This window comes from Heterodontus francisci, chromosome 20 (genome assembly GCF_036365525.1).
Source record: "Heterodontus francisci isolate sHetFra1 chromosome 20, sHetFra1.hap1, whole genome shotgun sequence".
Lineage (NCBI taxonomy): Eukaryota > Metazoa > Chordata > Chondrichthyes > Heterodontiformes > Heterodontidae > Heterodontus > Heterodontus francisci.
Window position 1 is genome coordinate 35553971 of NC_090390.1, and position 14303 is coordinate 35568273.

At 39.5% G+C, this 14303-nt stretch overlaps 1 protein-coding gene across 4 annotated transcripts in view; it reads left to right on the forward strand.

Annotated features, from left to right (window-relative positions):
• Window positions 1-11933, forward strand: part of LOC137380569 (poly [ADP-ribose] polymerase tankyrase-2) — a 104041-nt gene extending 92108 nt beyond the window's left edge. For all 4 annotated transcript variants that reach the window (XM_068052598.1, XM_068052599.1, XM_068052601.1 and 1 more), the window contains 8 exons: window positions 791-873; window positions 1455-1575; window positions 2328-2425; window positions 2524-2598; window positions 2687-2792; window positions 8006-8192; window positions 9289-9445; window positions 11018-11933. In XM_068052598.1, the coding sequence (XP_067908699.1) occupies window positions 791-873; window positions 1455-1575; window positions 2328-2425; window positions 2524-2598; window positions 2687-2792; window positions 8006-8192; window positions 9289-9445; window positions 11018-11077 (887 nt within the window). In that variant the 3' untranslated portion in view covers window positions 11078-11933. The remainder of the gene's footprint in view (window positions 1-790; window positions 874-1454; window positions 1576-2327; window positions 2426-2523; window positions 2599-2686; window positions 2793-8005; window positions 8193-9288; window positions 9446-11017) is intronic.
• The last annotated feature ends 2370 nt before the right edge of the window (window positions 11934-14303 follow it).

Sequence of the window (14303 nt, forward strand, 5' to 3'; positions counted from 1 at the left end):
TATAGATAGTAAATAATTGAGGCCCTAGGACGATCCTAATGGCACCCCACTATTATGGCTTTCCAACCTGAAAAAAACCCATTGATACCGACTCTCTGCCTTCTGTGTGTTAGCCAGTCCTCAATCCAGGTCAACACATTACCCCCAATACCCTGAGCTCTTATTTTGTGCAATAACCTTTTATGTGGCACCTTATCAAACGCCTTCTGAAAATCCAAATACACTACATCAACTGATTCCCCTTTATCCACTCTGTTAAAGAACTCTAACAAATTTGTCAAACATGATTTCCCTTTCATAAAACCATGTTGACTCTGTTTGATTGCATTATGTTTTTCTAAATGTCCTGCTATTTCTTCCTTAATAATGGACTCTAACATTTTCCCAATGACTGATGTTAAGCTAACTGCTCTGTATTTTCCTGCTTTTGGTCTCCCTCCATTTTTTTGTATTGTTAGAGAGGTGTTTTAAATAAACATTAGAAAATGTTTACCCATTTTCAATGTAAATAAGTAGGAAAAGTTGGATGCCTCTAATCAACATTCCATCTAATTTCTTTATGGAAAGTGCAGCTGCACATACACAGTAATTTAAAGGGGCCGACTTGTGCGTGACCTGCATGGGAGCTTTCGGATTGCTGTGCAGCCACGCAGCTTAGAGAGAACATTGCTCCTAATACAAATTTCTAACAACTTTCTACATTGTGGGCATAATGTAAATATTTGTGAAGGTGTTGCTTCTGTAATTACTTTGACCTTTATCACTGGGTGATTTTTTTTTTCTGTTACAGTTCCAGGAATAGATATGACTATTAATCAGTTTTTGAGGAATTTAGGCCTTGAACATCTATGTGATATATTTGAAAGAGAACAGGTAGATTTATATCATTATACATTTTCTCATTTTCCTTGTGTCCATTTTTTCCCTTTTATGAATTCATTTGAGTTCAAGGTTGGGAGTGGTGTATTTTTCCAATTTACTACACATAGTAACTGGGTCAGAAGCCTAGTGAAATACAAATCCTACCTGCAGTAGCCAGATCAATGTATATCTCAACCTCGCACCAAGAGCATGCCATTTTCAATTTTTATCATGTTCGTTATATGCTACGCTTGAGTAAGGTGGTTGTTGGTGCCAGTTGTATTATCCTCACAGAACTTGTTTATTTTACACTATGAAATTGCAGACATTTTGGTTTTGATGATCTACTAGCCATCAGGCGATACCTTCATCTCATTTGTAGTGTTAGCAGTAGGACTTGGATTCAAATCTGATTAATTTCTGCCTTCTGACACCTCATTATGCATTCGAATCAGTTTGATATTTTGGCTTGCAATTAGTTAATTTAAGATAGTGCTCTTTTGCACAGTTTAGTCTTAAACTGCTACCAAATTGATAGCTTTAGCTTTAGCATCATTCATTGGGACGTGTTTGTGATTCTCAATCCTTTGCAGATCACATTAGACGTATTGGTTGAAATGGGACATAAAGAGCTAAAAGAAATTGGAATTAATGCTTATGGCCATCGACATAAAATTATCAAAGGAATTGAACGACTAATAGCTGGACAGCAAGGTAAAGCATTTGTTTATATACTAGTATATTTTATGATCGAAATACTGCTAATACTTATTAATGGAACTCGAACAAGTTGAGGTTCTCAAATGTATGTAAATAAACAGGCATGTACATAAATATCTAACACTCCAGTGAACATGACGTTGGGCTGTTAATTTTCATAATGGACTTTTAATTAAATACTTAGTACCCCAAGTAGACAGTTGTTTGTACAGTTGTAGATTGATGCATTTGCAAACATAATAAAATCCTGTCCTTAGCTCCATCCCTTCATGTTTACTAGTTCTATTTAATATTAAGATTTTGCTGTGTTGCTGCTTTTTTGCATGTGATCTATATCTAATTTTAGAAATATGGCAAAAATGAAATGTGCACAGCGAATTTGAAATATTTAATGCCATCTGTTTACCCTTAGTCCCACCCCTCCCCCTTGTATAACCTGTCGTCGTCTTCTGATATGTAATACACACATCTGTATTCTATTAAAAAGGTTGAAACAAAATCTACTGTTAATCTGTCATGTCAATTTTTATGCAAATAAATTAGAATTATACAGTAGTTTAAATTGAGCATCGTAAATAATGCAGCAAAGTTGAAATTTGGTGCAGAATTAATTATAAGATAAATTGTGTTAAGTAACTTTGAATTAAGAGGGGTAGACTCTGATGTTGGAAGGAATGCAGCTTGGAAGCAAATGTCAAGTGCACAAATCATCAAAAGTAATTAATTCCTTTTCTTTAAAAACACAGGCATCAACCCATATCTAACTTTAAACACTTCCAGCAGTGGTACAGTTCTGATTGATTTGTTACCAGAGGATAAGGAGTTCCAATCTGTAGAGGAAGAGGTGATTGTGCATTTTTTATGTACACTTAATATATACAGTGCAGTTTATTTGCATGCCTTCCCTGGTTATACCTTTAATTATTTATGAACATTTTACAGATGCAGAGTACAGTGAGAGAGCATCGGGATGGTGGTCACGCTGGAGGAGTTTTTAATAAATACAATTTTTTGAAGGTACTGCATTCCTAGTTGTATGTTTTCCTCTGCTTTTGGTTTTTAACTGTTAAATTGGCATTGGTAACTCACCAGAAAATGATTTCAGATTCAAAGGGTATGTAATAAAAGACTCTGGGAGAGGTATACACACCGAAGGAAAGAAGTGTCTGAAGAAAATCACAACCATTCAAATGAAAGAATGCTGTTTCATGGTAAGCAACACATACTGGAATCCCATGAAGTATATTTAACTTGGAGTGAGAATTTTTATGTTCTCCTTTCTCCCTGTACTTTTCCTCAGAAAAACTATTTCTGGCTCCCCAAGCAAAATATTTTCTTTTGTTCTCCATAAGAAAAATCAATATGTTGTCATTTAAATATGGAATTTATGGGACACCATCTCTCTAATTTTACTGTGCAGTCGTGTCGTGTCATGCAACCTCTATTGGTCCATACCTTGGTCTGCATTCATTTCGAACTTTTCTACATTAAAGCTGTCATTCTGCACAATTAAACAAATATTTGATATTACAAAAGCAAAATATTTCAGGTGTTGGAAATCTGAAATAAAAACACAAAATATTTCCAGTAGTCAGGCAGAATCTGTGGAAAGGGAAATAGAGTTAACGTTTCAGATTGGTGACATTAACTTTGTTTCTCTCCAAAGATGCAGCCTGACCTGCTGAGTATTTCCAGCATTTTCTAATTTTTTGGTATTGCTGGTTCAAAACGACCCAAGTTGTGTCAGTAAGCATGTCCTGTTTGCACATTCTTGTAATTTTTTGAACGTAGCTTTCTTTCCACTTCTCAGAAATTTTTATCTATACTCAAACTTAAGCGAATTCTCTATTCCAAAGTCACGTTTTTCAGTTTATGCATATGTTGAATCACTGCTGCTGCTTGCTACAGCCCAAATCCTATGTAGTACAGAAATTACACATTCTACCACATGGCAACTTAGGACACTTATGGTTTAGTAGTTTTTCTACGTTATATGATTTCTTGCAGCACATGGATTTGTAAAATAGCTTGCCATCAGTACTTAAATCTCAAAAGTGGTCTAGAAAAAAGGTTCCTGGAAACCCATTCACATTTGCACAAGCATTGCAGACGCGACAAAAAATTGCATATAGAAAATGATCACCTGTAGCGCGCTCTGAATCGCAATCGACACCAACTTGTATTCAGTAGAAGCCATGGAGCTCTCTACAGCTGACGGTCCATAGTATGAGAAAAGTTTAAGAAAATGCTCACTATTTTTTTTTTGCTTGACATGCATTGAGTCCCCTACTCCATGGCACTCCAGATTGGAACTGAATCATGTGTAGTCTATTTATTTTTTCTGTTACAAAGTATGGGAATGGTGGTAGCTTGAGTTAGCAGTGTTGATCCTTTTGACTCAACGGTAGCAGTCTTGTCTCTGTGTCAGAAGGTTGAGTTCAAACCCCAGAAAGTTAACCACAATATAGGCTGGCACTTCATTGCAGTACTGATGGAGTGCAAAGCTGTTGTGATGCCGTCTTTTAGACAAGACATTAAACTGAGGCCCCATCTGCCCTTCCATGTGGATGTAAAATATCCCACACTTCTTTGGCCTCCTTGTCTCGGGACAATGGGTAAGCGCCTGGTGGTGGTCAGTGGTTTGTGGAGCAGCGTCTGGAGTGGCTATAAAGGCCAATACTAGAGTGACAGACTCTTCCACAGGTGCTGCAGAAAAAATTGGTTGTCGGGGCTGTTACACAGTTGGCTCTCCCCTTGCGCTTCTGTCTTTTTTCCTGCCAACTGCTAAGATTCTTCGACTCGCCACACTTTAGCCCCGCCTTTATGGCATTCGCTGGCAACTGACTCCCACGACTTGTGATCAGTGTCACAGGACTTCATGTCGCGTTTGCAGACGTCTTTAAAGCGGAGACATGGACGGCCGTTAGGTCTGATACCAGTGGCGAGCTCACTGTACAATGTTTCCTTGGGGATCCTGCCAACTTCCATGCGGCTCACATGGCCAAGCCATCAAGCGCCGCTGGCTCAGTAGTGTGTATAAGGTGGGGATGTTGGCCGCCTCGAGGGCTACTGTGTTGGAGATGCGGTCCTGCCACCTGATGCCAAGGATTCTCCGGAGGCAGTGAAGATGGAATGAATTGAGACGTCGCTCTTGGCTGACATATGTTGTCCAGGCCTCGCTGCCGTAGAGCAAGGTACTGAGGACGCATGCTTGATACACTCGGACATTTGTGTTCCGTGTCAGTGCGCCATTTTCCCACACTCTCTTGGCCAGTCTGGACATAGCAGTGGAAGCCTTTCCCATGCGTTTGTTGATTTCTGCATCGAGAGACAGGTTACTGGTGATAGTTGAGCCTAGGTAGGTGAACTCTTGAACCACTTCCAGAGCGTGGTCGCTGATATTGATGGATGGAGCATTTCTGATGTCCTGTCCCATGATTTTCGTTTTCTTGAGGCTGATGGTTAGGCCAAATTCGTTGCAGGCAGCCGCAAACCTGTCGATGAGACTCTGCAGACACTCTTCAGTGTGAGATGTTAATGCAGCATCGTCAGCAAAGAGGAGTTCCCTGATGAGGACTTTCCATACTTTGGTCTTCGCTCTTAGGCGGGCAAGGTTGAACAACCTGCCACCTGATCTTGTGTGGAGGAAAATTCCTTCTTCTGAAGACTTGAACGCGTGTGAGAGCAGCAGGGAGAAGAAAATCCCAAACCGTGTTGGTGCGAGAACACAGCCCTGTTTCACGCCACTCAGGATAAGAAAGGGGTCTGATGAGGTGCTGCTATGCTGAATTGTGCCTTTCATATTGTCATGGAATGAGATGATGATACTTAGTAGTTTTGGTGGACATCCGATCTTTTCTTGTAGTCTGAAGAGACCACGTCTGCTAACAAGGTCAAAGGCTTTGGTGAGATCAATGAAAGCAACGTAGAGGGGCATCTGTTGTTTGCAGCATTTCTCCTGTAGCTGACGAAAGGAGAACAGCATGTCAATGGTCGATCTGTCTGCTCGAAAGCCACACTGTGCCTCAGGGTAGACACGCTCGGCCAGCTTCTGGAGATCCCACACTACTATTCAAAGAAGTGCAGGGGTGTTCTCCCAGTCTCCTGGCTAATATTTATTACGACCGACCGCTCCAGTCAAAGCCCCCAATCAAAATATACGATTCTGATTGTGGTGGGAGAAACGCACTGTTAATTCAATCCCGTCCCTCCACAGATCTATAGTCTAATCCCGAAGTCGAAATTGTTGCTTTCCTTCTCCATCGATGAATTTTTACAATTAACAACTTGCAAATACTTTTTAATGAATCAATTTGGCTTTAGAATTTTTGAGGGATTAAAGATTGTCTCAGTCTAATTCCCCTTTCTTCAGTTTAATTCTGAGATCTCTGTTTTGGCTTGACTTTTTAGAATTTTGAGAGCGAATAATAAGTAAACAGACTAAATTCTCTTCCTTCAGTTTAAATGATCTGAGAGCTCTCCTTTCAGGTGCTAACATGTAGCTCTTTTTTTTTTCTCCTAGAACAGTCTATTTGCACTATATGCCAGTTCAAAATTAAATTGTAACAAATGTATCTCTCGATGCTCAGTCCGAGTGACTGTATCCAAGGCAAGGAGAATGCACCCTTTGAATCGCAGTCTCCGTATGGCTGTATCCCGGGGCCACAAAAATGCATTCTTTGACTCAACTTCTGGAGCCTGCTGCCTTAAAGCAGTACGGCTCCTTTTCCCAGCTTTAAAGGCATACCGCATTCTTCCCGGGGGGAAAAAACTACAGGATCGTAACACCCAACTAATGCATTTTGTTTTTAATTGGTCATTTGTTTCTTTGCTGTTGGTATGGCCTTGCTATGTTTAAATTGGCTGCTGTGTTTTCCATATTACAACAGTCACTACCCCTCAGAAGTACTTAGTTAGCTAATAAGTGCTTTGAAACATCACAAGGTCATGAAAAATATTCTATGAATCTAAGTTTTTGTTTCAGACATTGTCTAATCTACCACTTCTAGGAAATGTTGTGGAAAGATTAAGGGCTGAATTTTATAATTTTATGGCCCCCCCCCCCCCCCCCACCAAGACTGATTCGGAGGCAGTGGGGACCCATTGAATTGCGGTGGGAGGGGTAGACAGCCCGTCGCTGCCTCGTCACGATGCAATTTTATCAGGGGCTAGATAGGCCGAAGAAGGCCTTCCCGCCCAGCAGCCAATTGAGGCTGTCACCCAGTAAGACGAGGCAATCTCCCTGCAGGCTTGGGTGGGGGCCCTCCTCTGTCAGCAATCTGTGGCCCACAGAGCACCCCTGGATCTTTCTCATCGCCGTACAAATGCCCCCAACCCCTCCTTGCCAGGGTCTGCCAGACTGGCCCTGGTGACCCTACCTCACTTACCTGAAGTCCAGATCTTCAGCGCTGGACCCAGGTTCAAGGCCTCTGAAGTACCAACAGTGGCCACCGCTCCTGGTGGTGCTGCCGATACTACTGAGCTGCCGGCCCTCTAGTTGGCTGGCAGCTCTTGGAGGTGGGATCCCAGTGCCGGGCTGTTAATTGGCTCCGGCCCATAGAATCACTCCTGGGGTTTGGGTGGGATGGTGGTACGGGGTTCCAGCTGGCCAAGGCAGGATTTCCCCCCGCCTTTCCGGCCCAGGGCTGGGAGCCCCGCCATAGGCACAAAATTCAGCCCTAAGTGTGCTTGACTGGCTGCTTGGATTCTGGTAACCCTAGATCTCCTTGGGCCTTGCATACGAGTCAGCCATATCGAGGACTGCACTACGTGACTGCTGCATGCCTCCTGTGACATCTTTCCCTGTTTTGTATTCTAAGCACTTCTGGGGTTTTGGGGGGCGAACTAGTCTCATCTTGACTCCAGCACTAGGTGAATAACTTTTTTTCTCCTCACTCTTTCTTGCTTAGTAAACATCTGTGCTTGCCTTTCCTCTACTAGTTCATCTGTTTTACTGCCTCACTGATTTAAGAAGAATCGTGTTTTCCCCCTTTTCAGTGCCTGGTCCACTGTATACCTAAAATAGCCTACAAGGTGAAACCAGAAAAATTATGTGCAATCCAGCAGGTTTCCAACTTTTTGTTTATCCTTAGTTGATACCTGACTAGTGTAGATCAGTGCCCTGACAGTAATTTGTAGACTTGACCGTAATGAAGTATAACTTGCATAAATGTTTTTAGTATAAGTTAACTTTTGGTACTTTTGTAACTGTGCACCTGTATTACCTTACAATATAACATGAGATACTGCAACTGCTGATTCACAATGTATTGCTTCAGCTCTTTTTCTATTAAAGAATCTGTATATGATTACTGTACCACAGGTTTCATATGGCTTTGAATGATAGCCAAGAGAAGGTGCATTAGTGGGGAGTTTATAATGGTTTCTGGTCTGTATCGTAAATGTAACTTTTGTCCTCTCCTAGGTTCTCCTTTTGTAAATGCTATAATTCACAAGGGTTTTGATGAAAGACATGCTTACATTGGAGGAATGTTTGGAGCTGGCATATATTTTGCCGAAAATTCGTCCAAAAGTAACCAGTATGTTTATGGAATAGGTGGTGGTACTGGCTGTCCAATACATAAAGATAGGTCCTGTTACATTTGTCATAGGTAAGGTCTATTTATTTCTGTCCACTTTCCTCTAAGTAGAAGAAACTCTTGTTATTTTGTGTGAATGTGTTTAGTTTGTGTGACATAAATCTTGAGTGTGCTACTAAATGTTTTATCAGTTACTGGGGAAAATTGAGTTGGGAAACAGTGCTAGTTTATTCAGAGTTTTGTAATGTTTTATTTTGTTATCCTGATTCCATTAGTGATATGAACATTTTTGCCCTTTAACTATAGATCATACTGAAGCAAGAATTGATTTGTAACTAGCATAATTTCAAGCACTCATGTAAGTCTAAGGTAAATGTTGACAAATCAGTGGCATAAAAGACACCATGCCACAAAGTGTTGGAATGGGGGTTCCATTCAGATTCCTCCATGTGCCAGCTTTTGGATGAGATGTTAAACTGAGGCCCTGTCTGCCCTCTCGGGACGTAAAAGATCCCATGGTACTTTTTAAAGTAGGAGTAGGGGAGTTATCACTGTTGTCCTGGCCAGTATTTATCCGTCAATCAACATCACAAAAAAAAATTATAGTGCTGTTTGTGGGAGTTTGCTGTGTGCAAATTGGCAGCTACGTTTCCTACATTGCAGCCATGACTACATTTAAAAGTACTTCATCAGCTGTAAAATGCTTTGGGGCATTCCGTGGTTATGAAAGACACTTTATAAAAGCAAGTCTGTGTAACTTCTTCATCAAGGGAACTAGAGCAGCATTTCACCCACTTTTCAACTAGGGCATAGTAAATAACTTGACTGGGATACTTGTAAATACATGTTTTTTTTTCCCAAACTTTCTGAAGTGCAAAACTTGAAATGTTATCCCATTCGGCGAATAACTCTTGTCTATTAAAAGTCATGAGTATGAAGCATGATCTGCCTCTGATCCTCTGTATCCAAAGCATCTGCTATTTTGATTGCACAAACATTCAGTGATAGTAACATAGACAGCTCTAAAGTAAAATAGACACCTGTAATGAAACTCATGCTTTGTAAATACACTCAGAAGTCCATGGAAATGCTTTCCAAGTACTGCAGTGATTTAATAACTACTTTTATTTGATTTTCTGTTTCATTCTCCTGTCCTTCTATTTAACAGGCAAATGGTGTTCTGCCGTGTTACACTAGGCAAATCATTTTTGCAGTTCAGTGCAATGAAAATGGCTCATGCTCCTCCTGGTCATCATTCTGTTACTGGCCGGCCCAGTGTGAATGGATTAGCATTGGCAGAGTATGTCATTTATAGAGGTGAACAGGTGTGTTTAAGAAATATATTTGTATTATAGCAAAGTGTATTTCTCTGATGCCATAGAAATTATTTGCAGTTAGCTTTATTTTAATTAGATGTTTCATTTGGGAATGGGACAAAGAAAGGAAACTAAACTTGCTTCAAATATGTAAATCATTTATGAAGCATGCAGAAATGAAAAGCACATGAAAAACCATTCTTAATGGACATCACAACTAAGTAGGGAGGTTATGTTTCAGCTATACAGAGCATTGGTGCGACCACACCTGGAGTACTGTATACAATATTGGTTTCCTTATTTAAGGAAGGATATAAATGCGTTGGAAGCAATTCAGAGAAAATTTACTGGCCTAATAACTGGAATGAACGGGCTGTCTTATGAGGAAAGGTTGGACAGGCTAGGCTTGTATCTGTTGGAGTTTAGAAGAGTAAGAGGTGACTTGATTGAAACATAAAATCCTGAGGGCTCTTGACAGGGTGGATGTGGAAAGGCTGTTTCCTCTTGTGGGAGAATCTAGAACTAGGGGTCACTATTTAAAAATAAGGGGGTGCCCATTTAAGACAGATGAGAATTTTTTTCTGGAGGGGTCATGAGTCTTTGGAACTCTTCCTGAAAAGACAGTGGAAGCAGAGTCTTTGAATATTTTTACGGCAGAGACAGATAGATTCTTGATAATTAAGGGTAGGTGGGAATGTGGAGTTGAGGTTACAGTCAGATCAGTCATGATCTTGTTGAATGGCAGAGCAGGCTTGAGGTTCCAAGTGACCTACTCCTGTTTCTAATTCATATGTTCTTATGTATGCAGCTCTAATCCTAAGAGAGGGTCTTATTCCATTTTGCTTCAATGTCGCTTAAAATTTTGACGCATGTTTTCGATACACATGTTTGTCTATAAAGTCAAAACTGCTTCACAGCAACATTGCACCCTAAGGGAAACTGAGCTTATATAAGTGAGTTTAGTAAAATTGTGTGATTTTCTTCCCAGATTAATGCTATCTGTCGTCTTACCGAAGGCATATTGTATTAAAAAGCACATTTTTCTTTACAGTGCAGGCTTTTATTTTAATTAAAAGTTCATAAACTTGCTTCTTCACTCCTGTTGGCTTGTTAAGTTTGGGTTAGCGTGAATTTAGGATTCCTGGAGTCCTTTGGTTTTGTTTGTCCTTTGGTCCTGTATGTGTTTGATCCTGTGGTATAAAGCCTGGTTGCCAAACCTGACTACACGTGTCGGAGTTGGGCCAGGTCTGTATTCTGCGTCCAGCATTCAGGATCAGGTTGGGCTGGACTGTACTGTTTTGTTTCGTATTGTTTTCATTTTAATCTACGATCTTTATGTGTTTCAATAATATATTTGTTATTTTCGGGTCGGGTCGGGCATTTAAAAAAAAATAAAGGACTCTGGTCCGGTTTGGGTTGGTTGGTGTCGGGTCAGGCCTGGGTCATATTTTAATTTTATACCTGAGCCAGTCTTTACTGTGGTTCCTATTTAAAAATGTTGTCTGGTTAATTTAAGCTGAAGCTTTTTGAGTATACCATTAAAATTGATTTCAGCTTTGTTTTTGTTGTTGCTTCTGCCAGGCATACCCAGAATATTTGATAACTTATCAGATTGTGAAGCCAGAGAACCCTACTGATTGATACAGAAGTGTGCACATGACAAGATTTGGTATTTATACAGGATATACAGCAACAGATCCAACACACACTCCAAATTTACATATGTATTTTTTGTAGATGAAAATCTTACAACTATCATTGATCTTTTAATTGTGTAATCCACATGGCTTTTTTAATAACCTTTTCTAAGAATTTGCCTTCTCATATTTCAGCACTTTAGTAGAAACCATTCCAAAAGAAAATTGATATTTGCTGAGTGTAAACTTATTCAGTTAGTTGAAATAATTGTATTGATGCACCTGAATACTGATTTTGTTTGTACTTCACCATGACATATCTTGACACTCAATCTCCACAGAATCTAGAACAAGTTACGTGATGTTCTCATTGTAAAACAGTTGTAAATAAGAACTTTGTACTGGCTCAGTAACTTATTTATGCTTATGTAATATGAATGTATTCTTAATGCAGTGGCACATTACAAATTTAACTAACCTATAATCAAGTCTTGTTTGACTGAAGCTATCACCATGCCAGAAAACAAGGTTTTGAGTAACCTTTGAAAACCAAAACATGCTATGTAAGGGCTGCTATGAAGTAGCCATATTAATGAACATAATACATGAAATTGGCTACTCATATTCAGTAGGGCATAGTGAAATATAGGGCCATGATTGACTCTGTGTATATATTGTATATAGTTTTGACTTGCTGTTTTAATTGCATTGAAGAAGCCGTCCTCTCTCATGATGTATATCGACAAATCTCCAGCGCTTTGAGGATTTAATTTCAAGTGATATTTTTAATACAGTTTTACAGGATCATTGTGTAATAAATGGAATCTATTCATTAAAAATGTCTTGCACCAAAAAGGTCAACCACATTTACAATGGTCTGGCTTTTTCATTCAATGGCAAAGCAAGGGTGCTTGCTGCTGACTACGATGTCTCGCTAAGAGATCTAGCTGTCTCTGTGGCGAGATTTTCAGTTAAAAAGCTTTGCAGTGGTACTGCCACATATGGGCATAGTTCTGTGTATGATTTTTTGTTTTAAACGCAATTATTCATGAAAGATTCAGAAAAAAAACTAGCTTTGGCTATTCGCTTTGACATTTTTGAGAAAATGATGTACCAAGATGGTGTCGCTTGATCTCCAAAAGTATTCTACATTTCCACATGAGCTTCTGCTTTGCCATATTCCCTGTTCTATTTTCTTTACATCTAAAAATTAATGCTTAATGTTTAAATGCTTGTTAGAAACAGCTCAAGCTTCATTCTCATTGTTCGTGATGCAACAAGCTCAGTTCCCAAAATAAGCTGTCTTTTACTAGCATTGACCTTTACCTGTGTTATGTAACCTTACTGTACCTACCACATAGCCTTTACTTTAGACATGTACTGTTAAAGGGGAAGCAAAGTCTTGGGTAGTACTTATTTTAAATATACCCACGCCACCTTTTATGGGGAGTAGTTTGTTCAATCATATCCGCACCACCTTTATGCTGGAAGAAAATGTTGAAAAAAATTTGACTGCTATTGCAGAATAAGGTATTTGACAGCAGAAGCTTTATTATATTCCAGTAAACATTCTCAGTTTTATTAGCTACCATTTTTTAAAACTTGTATATTACTGTTTGAAATCTCTGCTGCACCAAGATGACTTTCTGGGGTCAGCATACTGTGTCCATGTTCAGACAGGTCTAAACTTGTGACTCCCATTGTTATCAATGGAGCTGTGCTGGGATGTTTCCTGTTTCGCTTAAAAAAAAAACTTAACAATTGAGTCTTTAGTGATAATTATTCAACGTTTGTCATTAAAAAGCCTATTTTTTCCTCATACTCTTCAATGTAAAATGGGGAAGAACTTCCCCAGAGTTTCCTTCTCATTCAAAGCTGAATAATTTTTTTTTTTAATGCCTCCCTACGAGCTAAAGATTTCTCAGCACGTTTCTGTAATTTAATTGAGAAACCCATTGAGTTTGCAGGATGTGACCATACTTGACTACTTGATGTCATGTCATGTTTTGAGATATTTTATCTCTTTTTACCATAATTTGGGAAGGATGCAAAAGTATTGGAGAGGTTGCAGAAAAGATTTACAAAAATTGTTACAGAGATGCAGGAGTTCAGTTGTATGGATAGATTGGAGAAATTGGGGTTGCTCTCCTTGGAGAAGGGAAGGTTGAGAGGAGACATGACAGATGTTCAGAATCCTGAGGGGTTTAGATAGAGTAGATAAAAACTGTTACCATTGACTTAAGGTTTGAGAACCAGTGAACACAGATTTAAGGTGATTGGCAATAGAACTGAAATCGACACAGCGAGTGGTTAAGATCTGAAATGTACTGCCTGTGAGGGTGGTGGAAGCAAATTCAATTGTGGCTTTCGAAAGGGAATTGGAAATAATAGGACTAGCTAAATTGTTCTTCCAGAGAGCTAGCATAGGTTTGATGGGCCAAATGGCCTGCGTTGTAATCTATTTGCACACATATACCCACAAACAAATTATGGGTCTTAAAAGATGTTAGGCATAAGTGAGTTAGACCTGTTATACTCCTTATTGAAAGAGCTATGTGACGTTTACTGCAGCCGAAGTACCGTGAATGCCTATCTAGTACAGACTGTTCACCAAACTCACCTGGAGACTTCGAGTGGCATCTGACTATTCAACTCTGGGACACCTCACCAAACTGGGACCGTAACCCGCCAAGACTTACAACCCAGTTGTTTTATTATTCCTAAGAAATAGCCCTAATTTTTTTAATGTAGCTTTCTTGCCACTTCTCAGAAATTTTTATCCATACTCAAACTTAAGCGAGTTCTCTATTCCAGAGTCACATTTTTCAGTTTATGCAAGCGTTGAATCACTGCTGCTGCTTGCTACAACCCAAATTCTTTGTACAGAAGTTACACATTCTACCACATGGCAACTTATGACAACTTGTGGTTTAGTAGTTTTTCTACATAATATTTAGATTCTTGTTAGGCAAGGGTTATCAGGGTAGATGGGAGTGTGGAATTCAAAACACAAACATGATATTGAATGGCAGAGCAGGTTCGAGGGGCCGAATGGCCTACTTCTCCTAATTCATACGTTCGTATTCAAAACATCATTTCAGAACCGGTTAACCGCTGGTTTTTGAATGTATGTGTGTTTGCATGAGGGTTAGGAGGAATAAGAAGTTATAAAGTCTTTTCAGACATAGATTTATCTCAGTATTGTTTAAGATCTGGTTTATTAATAGTTA